Consider the following 15,751-nt stretch of genomic DNA (forward strand, 5'->3'; position numbering starts at 1 on the left):
GCTGCCATATACAGCCTCTCTTTCTCTCCCCACTCTCTTTCACTCACATACAAGCTTCCATCTTCAGCATGCTAGGGTTTCTGTTCAAAAACTCAGCTGCTAAATCAGTGTTATTGGAGCTAATGCTGATAACAAGGTAGAGTATCAACAGTCACTTTGGAAGCCATGCCATTCATTTTGAATGAGTCTTCTCTCAACGTGGAGAAAATGTCATTCTTTCCCTACACTCATACCTTTGCCATTACTTGATTGAAGCTGAATTGGAAGGGAAAAGATTCAAACATCTGTTAAATCAGGGATAGGCAACCTAGTGCCAGCTGGACAATTGCAACACTACGTGGGTAATTTCTTTTTGCCTGCCCACATAAGGTTTAACTCAGAGCTCAGCCACTGGAAAATGAGAAGCCAAGAGATCCTTGAGCTCAATGCATATGTCCCAAGACTGTGAGAGAGCACCGTCATAGTAGTCATTAGGCCAAACACGCTCTTGCTTTATGAATACATTTAAGTGAGTCCTCCAAAAAACAAAGCTAAATGCAGACAATCACCTGGATCTAATAATCCATTCTGGAGGTGTGTGTGTGTGTGTGCATGCACTGAGGATGATCTGCTAGCTGGTATGATGGAGAGATACATTCTTCTTTTAGCTCAGTGTTAGGAAATGTGCCGGCTGATTTGAGCATGCAGGGATCTCTGGGTTGGGGCAAATTACTGCAACATTGAAGTCGAGAACTATAACTCTCACTCATGTCCTAGGTTTAGGAATCCAAAGAAGACTGAAGGTAGAGGCGGTAAGCCTGCGCTCCTCAAGGCTGTAAAAGTGGGTTAGGGTCATCTGCTACTTCGTCTAGTAATTCCCAGACTGTTTGTGAGGACATGCTAGTGTGCTCTGAGAAATCAATTAAATTAGGCCACAGCACCTGTCCAGAGAGGAAAGTCCCTGCTATGTGTCTGCTGGTTCACTACTTTGGCTTTGCCTCCTTCCCAGCAACCTCCACTGGGAGTGGGTCATTCTGCCACACAGAGTCAGCTCTGAATTTTAGAGGGACATTTGGGCAAGATGACCTTAATAGGCCTTCCTCTTCTCCACTCTTCCCAATGCCCCTTGGCTTGCCCTCTCCATCTGAACCCAATTACACAGTTTCCCACAAGAAAGTTCAAGGCAAGTGGGGTGGCCCCTCCTCCTTATTTATTTATTTAAGAACATTTCTATACTGCTTTTCATTCTCCCCTCCCCCCCGCCTCCTTCTTGCTCCTGGCCTGGCTTACACACTTGGAGATGGCAGATAAACAGTCAAGAACAGCAAGGAAAAGGATCTCTGGGGATCAGCAGTTGGGGTATGCCCAGGGATACCAACCCCTGGTGTCAGTTCTGCCGCTGCAACTAGTAGGAGTAGATTATTCAGTCATTCCAGATGCAAAGACACAGCAGAACTGCCTCTCCTCAGGGAAGGCTGCTTGTTGTATCTCTTCTCCAAGCCACTGTTCTGTGCTTGCCTCTTTCCATGATTATTTAGTTGGTAGCCCATTTGATGATTTCAAGGCATAATCTGCTGATACAATTTATCCCCATGATATAATATGATCACTTCACACATGTGGATCTCATCACAATCAATTGCATGCACACTGTTTGTTGAATAGGCATGGACATAAATGTTTCCAGCTTTGCAAGTAAAGATGAACTGTTTGTACCATTTTTTCAGCTGTTTGGTGGATTATTCTCAATGCCCCAGGCAATTCCCTGGGTCACCTGCCCCTAAACCCACTTCTTCAGCAGGCACGCTCAGAACATTCATTCTAGCTCTATCCAGACAATGATTTTGTGACATAAAGCAAGAGGATGGGGGGATCACAATTGTGTCCACCCCCCTGCAACCTTTGTGCATTCAGCTGACCCTCTGAACAGAGACTATGTGTACATGCAATTTCTTAAGTTATTTTGGGTTGCATCTAATGTTAGTCCTGCTTAGAGTAGAACCATTGAAATAAATGGGACTTAAATTAGTCATGACTGACTTAGGTCTCCTTCATTTCCATGAGTCTACGGCTAACACTGGATACAATCCAAAGTGTATATATATACAATATACAAATATATTGGATACAATCCAAAGTGTATAGCTCAGCAAGCTGCTAATCATATGGGAACTTTGTGACAAAAATGAGACATAACTTTTCACCCCTCAGTGTACCTAGAATTGTTGTTCAAATAGGGCTACAGAAAAACATGGAGTGGGCTCCTGTGAACTTGGGTTATTCATGCTCCTGCAGCCTCAAAGGTTTAATTTTGGCATTGAAGTGTGAAGTGTGCCTCCCATTTTAATTCATAACAATATGTGCCTCAGCTGCCATATGTTTCAGAAAAAACAGTCTTTGGCTTTAAATGGCAATGAGGGTCAAACAGAACTGGAGAAGATCTAAAATAACCCAATGGAAAAAAAGAGACAAAGTTTCAGGATGTTGAAAAAAAAAAAAGTTTTATTCCTTGAAGTAGCCCTGCACTACTTTTGGGCCTTCTTCGGGGGCTAAACCAAAAGAAGAACGGGACAATAACACATATTAAACAAAACATTCAAGTTAAAAATCACTGCAATAATGCCTGTGCATACTTACTTAAGATTTTTAAAAATTACCTGCAGAGATCACTGCAGTTAATTGCAGAGATCACTGAAAAGGCCCAATGTACATGGTACAGGGCTGAAATATCTTAGGCTACTTCGAGGAATAAAACTAGATATATTTAAATGGCAACAATAAGATTTTAGTACCAAAATTCAGTGCAGAACATAATACGCATACAACATGATGAATCACTGCAATCACTTAGTGTTTGGGAGACCGTTTTCTCATGCCATTTTTTGGATGTTGCCAGTTTCACATTTAAATGCCAACCATAGTTTTAAACTCTGAAAGACACCAGAGAGCAGTTGTTAAATCTTTCAAACTACGTTTTAAGTAGTCACACGCAGCCAAAACATAACACATGGAATGGCCAAACGTCCAGATAAAACAGCCTTGTATTTATTTTTAATCCTTGTAGCATCAACATATCAGATGCTACGTCTAATCCGCTCATCTTTCCATGGTAACACATTTGTATGACGTGACTCACTTGTGAGCACTGTGGGTGAATGTAAGCTCCTTTGCCGACAAAGAACAGTGTTCAGAATCTCAAATACCATTTGACAATCCAGCGTACGCATGCCCCTGTCGGGGGAGTCTGCTAAAGGTTTCACTGTATTTTGTTGTGTGAGGTTGGGGTGGGAATTGCTGCTGTTCAAAGAGATCAGCTCAGAGCTGTGCCATAGTGTGTTCTTTTGTCTGAGCATAGACATGGCCCATCAGTGCGCATGTTTGCCACACCATTGCCTGTGAAAATGTGTGTGTCGCGGGGCTCCATGTATGCACAAGGAGTGGAGCTTTCCCCACAGGCAACTATGGGAAATACACATACTCACACTGCTTGGCATTCCAGGCAATTTTTACAACTTTGCTGCCAAATTGAGGGTGTTTTCTTACAGGATACTAAAGCTATCCCTCCGTCTCTCCTGCTCTGTTTTGTGGGCACTTGTGAACCCTGGTAGAAAGTGGAAGGCTAGGCTACCAGTTTAAAATCAAATGTACATTCGGGCCAACATAGGTTTTATAGTCACATTATAGAAATGCCAAGAATGCAAAAATAATTACAAGGGTCATGTGTGAAAACATCTTTAGCCTTGATGGTCAGCAAATCGCCATTGTTGAATGAATTCATTATTATACTGAACACTCTGCTTTAGCACACACAAAAAATGCCATGTCACCAGCATCTGCAAGGATATAATGCTTTCCTTTCAGAACAGGAAGGCCAGTGAGTATTTTTTATCGTTGAGTCAAGTGACTAGATCTGTGAGTCCAGTAAAGATACATTTCATGATCTGTGAGTCCAGTAAAGATACAGGTTTTCTGGCAAGCTGGATTTTTGCAAAGTTAGACCTAAGTGCTTGACTTTCATGTATCCTTATGGCTTCTCAGTTCATTTGTAACAAAACCAGGGAGCATCAAGCAGCTCATCCCTCCCACCCATCCGCCAGGGCTCTGCATGCAGTCCACCTCCTGCATTTTCTGATATCCTTTGTCCCAGGTGATGTTGGTAGATGCTCTCAGTGGAGCCATAGAAAGACTCGGCTTGGAATATACTGGCTGGCTGCAATGCTCTACATAGCACCCAGCAATAGTGTGGCAGCCCTGCATAGCAGTGACCCAGCAGGGGAAGGAAGGACTACACCACCTTCTATCTCATCCACATGCTGTTTTCCATGTGTAGGCACAACAGGATTGTACCTTTGTCCTTAGTATGTAAAGAAAAACACCTTAGAACCACTGAAGATAGGAACATATGAAGCTACCTTGTACTGAGTTAGATCATTTGTCCCTCTCACTGGGGGTTGAACCTGGGACATTCTACATTCCAAGCATGTGCTCTACCACTGACCCATGGCCCCCCTTTCACCAGGACAGAAGTTGGATCATGACGGTTTGGATTCAAAAGTTCCCTTCCTCAGCCTCATTTCTTTGGTGGAACGGAAATTTTGGATCCAACCCTAGAGCAGTAAAATAAGTTTGAACCTCATTTTTAAGCTCATCCATTTTTACATTAGCAGAGTTTAAAACCATTTGATATTAAATGTTAGCTTTAAATGGAAGTGTTAAGTTGCAAGAATCTCTGTCCTTTTGCCATAATTTCCCTACCCCAGGAACACCTTTCAAACCAGTATCACATACAGCTTCTTAAACTTGCTGATGAACAACTTCTTTTGAACAAAAAGTGCTTTCGTAGTGTTTTCTCCTAGCAACAAGATCACGAATACATGGCTTTTAGCATAGAATTAACTCCTCCTCATTAATTTCTAGTGCTTTACTAGTAGAAGCACTTTTAATTAAGCAAATTGTAATTTGATTTAATGTTCTGGTTTCCAATAAACCACTTCATTGTGCAGGCATATTTAAGGAAGTGCAGTCTGGACATTTGCAAGACTGTCTGGACATGTGCAAATTATTAGATTTAAAGGAAAAGAACAGTCTGTTAGTTTAACAAAAGGGTAATTGATTCACTCTGGCATCGGACTTATAGCAGATTTACTGGATAGGTGATGCCGTGTAGTAGCCCCAAATTCTAGTCCTCCTGGGCTGCCTTTGTCCTGTCCTGTCCTGTTATGGATTAAAAAGGTTGTGTAAAACCTGACCACTACAAAAGGGCATGTGGTAAGAAGCAAACATAGGGGAAACATACACCCAACTGTGTGCCATGTGTAGTCTCAAACTCATTTATACTGTAATTTGCTTACTGCTACTTGTTCTCATTTTAAAAATGTATAAAGCTTTAAAAACAACAACGATCCCCTCCATACAGAAAACAAATGGATCAGGGAGAAAATGTCTAGCCTAGCCTTTTCATGTTAGCTTTTACACAGGGGAAGTCTTTAATTCTTGGGCCTAAAATCCAATGTACTATGAGCAGAAACAAATTGCTGTGCTAGTGCCTTTTCAGAGAATCATAGAAGGGTTGGAAAGGGCCTACAAGGCCATCGAGTCCAACCCCTGCTCAATGCAGGAATCCAAGTCAGAGCATCCCTGACAGATGGCTGTCCAGCTTCATCTTGAACGCCTCCAGTGTGGGAGAGCCCACCACCTCCCTAGGCAATTGGTTCCATTGTCGTATTGCTCTAACAGTCAGGAAGTTTTTCCTGATGTTCAGCCGGAATCTGGCTTCCTGTCACTTGAGCCCATGATTCCGTGTCCTGCACTCTGAGATGATCGAGAAGAGATCCTGGCCTTCCTCTCTGTGACAACCTTTCAAGGACTTGAAGGGCGCTATCCTATCTCCCCTCAGTCTTCTCTTCTTAAGGCTAGATATGCCCAGTTCTTTCAGTCTCTCGTCATAGGGCTTTGTTTCCAGTCCCCTGATCATCTTTGTTGCCCTCCTCTGAACCCTCTCCAGTTTGTCTGCATCCTTCTTAAAGTGTGGTGCCCAGAACTGGACACAGTACTCCAGATGAGGCCTAAGCAGTGCTGAGTAGAGGGGAACTAGTACTTCCCTGGATTTGGAAGCTATGCTTCTATTAATGCAGCCCAAAAGAGCACTGGCCTTTTTTGCAGCCACATCACATGGTTGGCTCATATTCAGCTTGTGATAGACAACAATTCCAAGATCCTTCTCGCTTGTCATGTTGTTGAGCCACGTATCCCCCATCTTGTAACTGTGCATTTGGTTTCTTTTTCCTAGGTGCAGAACTTGGCATTTATCCCTATTAAATGTCATTCTGTTGTTTTCTGCCCAGCGCTCCAGTCTATCCAGATCACTTTGAATTTTGTTTCTGTCTTCCAAAGTATTAGCTATCCCGCTAATCAATTAGCTATCAATTTTGTGTCATCTGCAAATTTGATCAGCTTTTTTGTCATCTGCAAATTTGATCAGCAAATTTGATTGATTTTTCTTGTTGTGCAAGCAGTTGCACAAGTCCTAGTGGACCTCTTTGTAAACCTAAGACCTGCAAGCAGTTGTGCAACTCTTTGCACAAGAGGAACTTTAGTTAGATTGTACTTTGGGCATAGTTCAGAACTTGGTTTCTGCTACTGTGACATCATTTGCACTAGCAGAATGACACCACTGGATACAACCCTTTGAACAAGCCCAAGCATTTGGAAATGGTCTAAAGTCACTGGAGAAATATACCATGTACCTCCCTCCACATTTTGAATGGGTGGAATACTGAGGGTGTTGAATTACATTCTCAAATACTATCAGTTGCTTAGGGCGCAATCCTATGGCTGCTAGACAGCAGCTAGACAGTCACAGGATTTTTCGTTTTCTGGGAACCAACCTGGGAACCAGCACTTCAAGATCAGTTCCCAGAAAACCGCCTCCCTGCCCTCTCCCCTGCCATCTCATAGGTGGCGCAGTTTGTCCCTGGTTCTGCGCTCAGAAGACCAGCGCGGAGCAGGGTAAAAGGGGGTGTTCCTTGGGGCAGGGAGGGAAGGGTGGAAGCTCCAGTACAATGCTTCCTATGCACTGTCTGGCCTCCCCCCGCCCTCTGAGCTGGCCCAGCTAGACAGCCGAAATTGGCTGTCCAGCTGCAAGTGTAGGGTAGCTGGAGCATGGAGGAGAGGATCCCCTCTGCGCTCCACTCACCCTGCATTGGAGTCGGTTGCCTCCGAGTTTGGAGGCGGATGACTACCCCATAGATTGCACCCTTAGTGCATATATCATTAGCACAATGCTAATGAATCACTTTTCTTTATTAGTCAGGTCTCCTGCAGCCTTTCCATAGCATACAGGACCCTTGGTTTCTAGTTATCTGAGCTGTCAACTACAGGCATGGACTCCAATTTAGACAAGTTTGTAGTTAGTTCTGCGGGCCCCAAGGGATTTCATCCTTTCATTCCCTGACAGCACATACCTTAACTCCCTGTGTCCCTGCTGCATCTCAAGCTGCTTCTGAAATACAGAGGAGCTTCAAAGGCAATTTTTGAAATGTGTGTAGAGCATCACTAAAGGGGAGGGAATCTCTCTCTCTCTCTCTCTCTCTCACACACACACACACACACACCACACATACATGGCAGAGCTATGCCTTTTTGTATGTCAAAGGGGTTCACTGGACTCTGATCAGAGGTCAGAGCAAAAGTCTGCTTTGAAATGTGGCAGATCAGCTGAAATGTTACTACTTATTTTTCAACATGATTTTTCTGGAGGTGACGGACTCGACCTTGGGGGAGCTGGGGGTGGTGACAGCCGACAGGAAGCTCTGGTGTGGGCTGGTCCATGAAGTCACGAAGAGTTGGAAGCGACTGACCGAATAAAAAACAACAAATTTTTCAACAATGGAAACAGTGAAATATCCTGCTTTAAGTTAAAGCTAAGCAGCTGTATTTAGGGGTGGTGGCTCAGTGGCAGAGCACCTGCTTTGCATACAGAAAGTCCCAGGTTCAATCCCCAGCATCTCCAGATAGGCCTGGAAAACCTCCTGCCTGAAACCCTGGAGAGCCGCTGCCAGTTAGTGACGACAATACAGGGCTAGTCTGACTCAGTATAAGGCAGGTTCCTATGTTGCTAATTAGTACATTTATATTCTGCCTCTCGTCCATCACGGAACAGAAGGCAGGGCACATAGGGATTCCCAGGTGGGCTCCCTTCCAGGCCAATGACCAGCCCCAGACTTGCTTAGTTTCAGTATGGTAGCTGCATCATACCATGATCACAAGACAAGGACCATTCTCCAATTATCTCTTGTGAATGTGAAGGCTCTTTTGTGCACATGGAGCTCCCTGCATATGAGGGCATTCCCCATTCACTTCAGTGGAGTCCGTACACAATTTCTGTATGGTTTGACTGAACAAATTTTTTTTAAAAAAAAACACTAGTATTTGATTATTAAGGCGATAGTCTTGTTTCCACATCTCCATGTAGAAAGCTAGAAAAAACACTGGGGACCAAATAAAACATGGCACCTTTCTCTGTTTCTTGCTCTTTTTTAAACAAAAATTATTTCTCTTGACAGAAAATCACTAAACCCATACCGAGCTCCAGCTAATATCACAGCATGCGCCCAGAAAGAGCTGATCATTACAAGCTGGTGTCACTGACAAATAATGTTTCTCACTTTTACAAGTACAGTGTTTTTTCATCTGTTCCTTATGCATTTCCTTTAACAGTTGAGAGATTGTATTTTGTCAAAAGCCACTTGCCTGTTTTCTCACATTTCTTCTTGTACAGTAGGTAAATGTCAGAAGTGATCAGGTGAAAGGGGGGAAGAAATCCAAACCTCTGTTGTATCTACTATATTTCTGGCAGATAATAACTTCTTGCAATATTTTTTTTTAAATGTAAACAGAAACTGATCCTAAACTAACCAAACGAAGCCTCCAGAGCCAGCTGTCCTTTTTCAATATGTTACATGGCTGATCACATGAATAGTTATTGTGTCCTCAATTCTCCATAGGTGCATGGGCTTTAATTCAGCTTTAACACCCAGCATGCCCTGATTTAATTGAGAGAAAGAACACGTAACGCAGTAGGTTAGCTTGTTCCCTTCAGATGCATTTTAGCCATCCAAGGCCAACTATCAATATCTCCTGCAGTCTTTTCCCTACATCCCCACACCAGGGAAACTCCTGACATTCTTGGGCAGCCCAAAGATACCATACGCAGTTACCTTCTGATCAAGACGTAAGAAAATACAGCATGATGTTCCCCATGCATCTTATGTTTCTTCTAACAAAAGTTTTGTGCCACAGTTACATTAAGATGTCTTTGTCATGCTAGGCCTATATCCAGGCCTGGAAATGAGGAAGGCAACTGTCATGTATCCATAGATTTTGGGGGAAAGGGTTTGGACAACTGTATGGGGTTATTTATGTACATGTGGGGAGGGGGTTGGTGCCCCCCTTCACTAATGATACTTGGATGGAATGCTGGATCTGTCAGATGGCTGTAAGAATCATTGCACTCGATCAGACTAAGGTCCAGCTTGGAAACATTCTGCTTCCAAGAGTGGCGAGTTAGATTGCTCTGGAAGTGTGCAAGCAGAACATAAAGGCAATGATATTCCCATATTTTTGTCTGTAGGATCAGAATTCTACTGCTTCTGAGCATGGCCCCAGTCATGGCTAGCCTCCTTCAATGTGCCTAATCCTTTTAAAGCACTATCAAGATCAGTGGCAGGAAACACAACAGGTGAGCTGGACACACAGGTAGTGCACCTAAGCCCCACTCCCCAACATCGCTGCATGCCCAGCTGCCTTCTAGATATTTGTGCATTAAACATTAATATCTGCAGAGGGTTCTTTCTGTAGGCGCATTTGGCTGAATGCAGTTACAAAGTTCCTGCAATCAGGAACCCTGCCTGACTGCAGGAGCTCTGCAGCTCTTTGTGCTGAAGGCAGAAAGTTCTAGAAGGCAGCCAGGCTAGTGGGGACACTGGGGGCAGGGCCTGCATGGACACTCATGTCCCCTCCCCACTTTAGCTTTTGCTTATGTGCAATCTGGCGACTGCAGTTTTTCACTAAGCTCCTGCGAAAGCTGTATGTGCCCAAGTCAAATTTGTTGTGTAGGTGGCCATTTGTATTGTGGATGGCCATTACATCTATTGATGGACAAGACAGTGCTCTAGCTATTATGGCCCTAACAAAGGAGTGGCTACTGCAGTATACATGCTCTGGTTCGGCCTCCTTCCTCATGGCTGCCACTGACCTGATCTATATTCTTGGACAAAGCTTGACTGGGCTTTGTATCAGATTACCAGGTAAGAAGTGGAAGAATTGGGAATGCTGGAGGCTGGCAATCCGGAGGCAGGCAGGTAGTTGAGTTAGGGGGAGAGGTGGCTGATCAAAAAAGGCTAATGAGTAAGTAGGGAAAGGAAGCTTGAGAGCAGCTGAAATCTATGCCTGACCAATGAGACTGAGGAAGCAAGTCAGAGTCAGATGCTGTACAGAAGCAGGTGGAAGCCTATTGGCCCCTTAAGTCACCTGACCCCCGCTGAGCTCAAAATTGTAGTACCACCATCTGGCTGCAGGGGTGGCACTGAAGTGCAGCAGAGACCCTCCTTCTCTGGCAAGCTTCCATGGGGGTGAGAACCAGGCATCTGGGAGCTGTGAGGGGATCGCCCTCAGTGAATTACTGTTTCCAGCACGTTACAAACAAATTTAACTCATGTAAAGAGAAGGCATATTCTATGTGGGTATTTCTTGGGTAGTACTTTTTAATGACAGCTCTCCCAGTTATAAATCAGACTTCAGGACTCTGTTTAACGACATAAGACCAGGAGCAATGCCGACCTGACATTACAGACTGTTCTCTTTCCATACCTGTATTTTCAAAGGGTATGAATGCACTCTTAGCTGACTTGCAGTGAATACATTAACATTTTTACTGAACACATTTAAATATTGATTCTACCCTTTCTTTGTTTAATGCTAGGACATGTCGGCTGAAAATGACGGGTTACTATTAAGGTTTGCTTGTGAAAATAGCAACAGCGTGGGCTGGCTCATAATTAGAATCTCCTTGGGGCAGAGACTTGGTGTTCTTGCTTTTGTTTATGCTACTTTGTACAGTGCCATGTACATTGATATGCTATAGAAATTATTACTAATATTATTCACATATAGGAAATAATAATAATAATAATAATAATAATAATAAAAATAAAAGAGAGTTACTAATGTTGATATCTTAGTGTATTGGGATGACAATGCAAAAGCTCTCTCCTAGCATCTCATATGGGATGGCAATGCAATGGGATGGCAATGCAAGAGCTCTCTCCTAGCATCTCATATGAGCATGTCATATGGGAAGGGGCTGTAACTCAGTGGCAGAACACATGTTTTTCATGCAGAAGATCCCAGGTTCAGTCTAAATAGGACTAGGAAAGACTCTTTTCTAAAACCCTGGAGAACCAGAGTGCATAGACCACCCTTCTCCAGCCTGGTGCTTTCTGGAGGTTTTGGAGTTCAGCTCCCATCCACCCAAGTCAGCATGGCCAATGGTCAGGAATGCTGGGAGCTGTAATCCAAAACATCTGGAGCAGACCCGTTTGGGGAAGTCTGGGATAGGCAATACTGAGCAACGTTCCTAAAACTGGTCCAAGGACAAGGCTGTTAATCCACTGTATCTACTTTTGGTTTCATCACACAATTGAGTTCTGAGCACTACATGAAGAGCATTTCCTTTCCTGCTTTTCCAATACATATCCTCTAGGTGGAACTGTGGTATAGAGGAATAGCACAAGTACACAGGTGGAAAAAGCTTTTTCTTTCACTTTTGCATTTTCCCTGCTCCAAAAAAACTAGCTGAAAGAGCTCTTTAAAAACAGAAGCGAAACTGGAAGGTCATGTTGTCACCTTAAGAACTCACAAAAAACCATGAGTAAGATATGATAAGTGCACAATAAATGCCTTGTGTAGAAAAGCTCTGAGAAACATCATTGGGCAGAGCTTCCAGAAGATAAGGGGCAACCGTCACAACACTAAGGTAGAAGGAAATTCTGCAATACTGGAATACTGGCACTGAAACGGTAGGCCCAAGTAGGGCAAAATCATCCCCAGGATCTGGTAGCTCCTGTGCCCGGGTACCACATGTCATATCAGAGGCCCAAATAAAAATATTTTGCAAACTCTTAGTCTTTTATTATTCATAAATACATACACATGCATGCACATGGACACGCACACACATGCACACTTAAAAAACTAATACAAACCTAAATCGCATATGTTTCAGTTTTACGCATCTCCCCACAAAATAAAAACATACCTTTTAAAATCTCACAAAAATAATCTAATAATAGATTTACAGCATAATCCTATGCATGTTTACTCAGAAGTAATTCCCACTGTATTCAGTGGGGTCTGGAAACTGTGCACAGAATTACAGTGTTATTGTGATTTAAAGCCCCTCCTCCCTCTCTGATTAAAAACCAATGGCAACACTGAAAATCCTTTCTTTTGACTGGCTACTCATGGTAGCCATTCAGAGCCTCTGATTAGCTACGGCTCAAAGCTATTAAAATTAAAGTTTCCCCTTTAAAATTTCCATTAAAATGGGGGATGGGTAATCCCCGAGGTTGTTTTCCAGCTGCCAGGCCCAATTTTAAGGGGGGCAGTGGCAATAAACTACCCAAGTATTTGCAGCCCAAGGCCAATTGACACAGAAAGTCACACTCTGCTCTTGGCAGTATTCTGGAAAGTGGAAGTAATAATAATAATGATGATGATAATAATGATAATAATAATAGTAATAATAATCTGGGAAGCCTCTGCACAAAGACACAGTCAGATGCTGTTAGATGGAAGGATCAGGTGAATGCTGAAATACAGTGGGCACAATCCAGAGAAAGTTAACCATGAAATCAGTGGGACTTAAGTGCTTAACTCTGAACTTAAATCCCATTGATTTCAACAGAACTTGAGCTCACTTAGCTTTCTCTTGATTGCATCCAGTGGCGTCTTCCACCCTGGTCCTCTTGGAACTCAAGTTGTTTCTGAGGCTTAAAATGGCTCTGGGAGCAGCAACAGTCCCAGTAATTTCTCAAAACATGATGCCTTCATCAAGGGAACTGCAAAAAACAAAGAAACAAACAAAAACCCACAGCAAATTTCTACAACGAAATCAAGCCACACCTGCAGCCAAAAGTAAGCATATTAAACAAAACTAGGTCGTATCCATACAGTTCTATTCTTGGAAGGCATTTTGGGATTTATCTCATTAAAAGCACCCTAACAAGGCTGAATTGATATGTGTCCACCATAACCACCAGATTTTTCATCAGCCTCTTTAGAAGGGTATCACTGATTTAAGTTTAAATTAAAATTAAAGTTAGGTTTATGAGAGTTATCCAGTAGATCACCCTTATTATGGCAAACATCATAGCGTAAATCATTCCACAGAATATGTTCTTATGACAAATTCGTGAGCAGACATGGTTATAAATCTGTCCCATTCTAAGGTTTTTGTCATAAGTGACTTGCAGAAGCATGTGTCAAAATTTGTAATGCCAGAAGACCTGGCATATTTGAGTTTAAAGGTGCTCTTTTGCACAATGCCACAGGTACTGGGGGTGGTGAGGAGGAAACACAAACATATTTGATATAATCTAATGTTTTATCCCAATGTGAATCTAAAGTTTCTTGCAAAGTATTAGACCCACCGTTCTGTGTCATGTTGTTTGATACACCCAAGCTTAGTGTTTATTGATAGCTTGATCATTGCAGGGCCTGGTCTAGAGGGAGACAGAACCACCTGGATAGAGAACTCTTTCAATTCTGTGTGTTGGGCAGTGAGCATTTGAAACAGAGAACCAAGTGAAATAATCAGTCCCTTGACCCAAAGAACCTCGAAGGAGACGCAACTTTATAAATGCTGAATTCTATGGATAAGTGGTACGCGGTATATGCCATTGGTGAAGGAAATGTCATATGTTTTTTGTAAAGAACTTGGGAAAACAACTGACAGAAGCCTTTAACTTACTTATTGTAGATCCAGATTCAGGCCTGTTCAAGGAGCTAATGATAACAAAGCCAAATCCTTCGTTCTCTTTGCGATGGATGATGACATCGCTGGTTTGCAAACTGTGCGAAACAAAGCCCTCTGGGGGTGTAGCATTGCTACTCGATCCAGCATGATTGCTGTTAGCATATGTGGCATAGTCACTTCTTGGAGAACTGTGGTGTGTAGACACAGAGCCTGGACTTCTTCCATTTTCTGGACACGGGTCTCCTGAAATAAAAATGACACAAAGATTAAGACCCTAGCTTGTTGACAAAATCTATGCTCACCAAAACCAAATCCATCAGTCTTTCTAGAATACAGATTACTGGAAATACCTAACAAACTGGATCCAATATGGAAATAGGGGGATCGACTTTGCTAAGAACATATGAAGGTACCCTTCTTCATACTAGTTTATATGTTCCAAAATGGAGCCATAACATTCAAAACAGGTAAGCATTGGTGAGACCTGACTCAAATTAAGCCCTGTCTTTTTCAACCCATTTAAAATCACAACTAATCTGTTGTTATTGGGACTGATCATACACATTCTCCATCAAGAGTACTTGTGCCACTGCAGTGTATAATCTTACACCAGGCTTCTTAAGATTCAGGTCAGTGAGACCATAAATGCAGCCAGTACTGGCAAGCACACAGAAGTAGAAAAGTTCTGTGAATGGAAGGAGTAGAAGACGTGTTAGTAGCAAGAGAAATAGCGAAATCAGTGGTTGCCGTATCGGTGGTGATGCCTTGGCCCCAGAATTCTCTCTTCAGGGAGGTTTGCTTGCCTGCTGTCACATCTGGTATCTTTTCAGTACCAGGTGAAATCCTTTTTTTTAAATTTCCCCAGGTCTTTTAAGATCCCTCCATTTTAATTCTGGTCCTTGCTTCCTGTGCTGTTTGCTGTGCTTTTAAATTGTTGGTCTTGTTTTTATTTATTTTACTGACATGGATTTTTCCTGCAAACTGCTTTAGGAATCCTCTTGAGAGCTTGTAATCCAGGCTAAATTATGTACTATCCTGGAAAGTGTGGAAACTCAGTAATACCCAGATGTCTTGATAATGTGGCGTTGCTATCACTGCAGTAGCCCCTCTCTACCCCCATGGTGAAGCCAAAATGATGTATTGTGGTTTTGCTTATGATATAAAGCTCCATGTACAGTGATAGAACTGTGCAGAATAACAACAACAGATACATAACTAAAGGGTGTGGAGTTCCCTTAAAGTTAATTAGAACTGTTTCCTTGTCTGTCTTTTGTCTATGTGCTCTGCCACATAAATATGTCTAATTCAGTATTAAAGTATTTGCCTTCAGACTAAAATAATCTAGGCAGCTAACCAACAGAGTAATTAGGATTAGCTTCATGACATCCCCTTTTAAAAAAGAGAACCACTTATTCAAAAGATTTTGTTGGACTAGAGGTATGATTCAGGGAAGACTAATCCCAAACAATTATTCTATTTTCAAACATAGGTTGGTTGTTTAGAAAAAGGGAAGCTGCCTCTGCATACAGAATTGTATGCCTTCTTTGAATTAGCCTACTTTGCGTGGTGAATCATTCATATATATATATATATATATATATATATATATATATATACACACACACACACACACACACATACATACACACACACAGAGAGAGAGAGAGAGAGAGAGAATGCAAGGAGAAAAGAATTGTGTTGACAATATTTATATCTTTCATGGCCAGCAAAGGTGTT

At 42.5% G+C, this 15,751-nt stretch overlaps 1 protein-coding gene across 3 annotated transcripts in view; it reads right to left on the reverse strand.

Moving 5' to 3' along the window:
• Positions 1–15,751, reverse strand: part of MAGI2 (membrane associated guanylate kinase, WW and PDZ domain containing 2) — a 977,993-nt gene that overhangs the window by 79,097 nt on the left and 883,145 nt on the right. For all 3 annotated transcript variants that reach the window (XM_084811512.1, XM_084811513.1, XM_084811511.1), the window contains one exon: positions 14,009–14,257. In XM_084811512.1, the coding sequence (XP_084667638.1) occupies positions 14,009–14,257 (249 nt within the window). The remainder of the gene's footprint in view (positions 1–14,008; positions 14,258–15,751) is intronic.

This window comes from Heloderma suspectum, chromosome 7 (genome assembly GCF_057233095.1).
Source record: "Heloderma suspectum isolate Gila_16-S chromosome 7, 16-S_ref, whole genome shotgun sequence".
NCBI lineage: Eukaryota > Metazoa > Chordata > Lepidosauria > Squamata > Helodermatidae > Heloderma > Heloderma suspectum.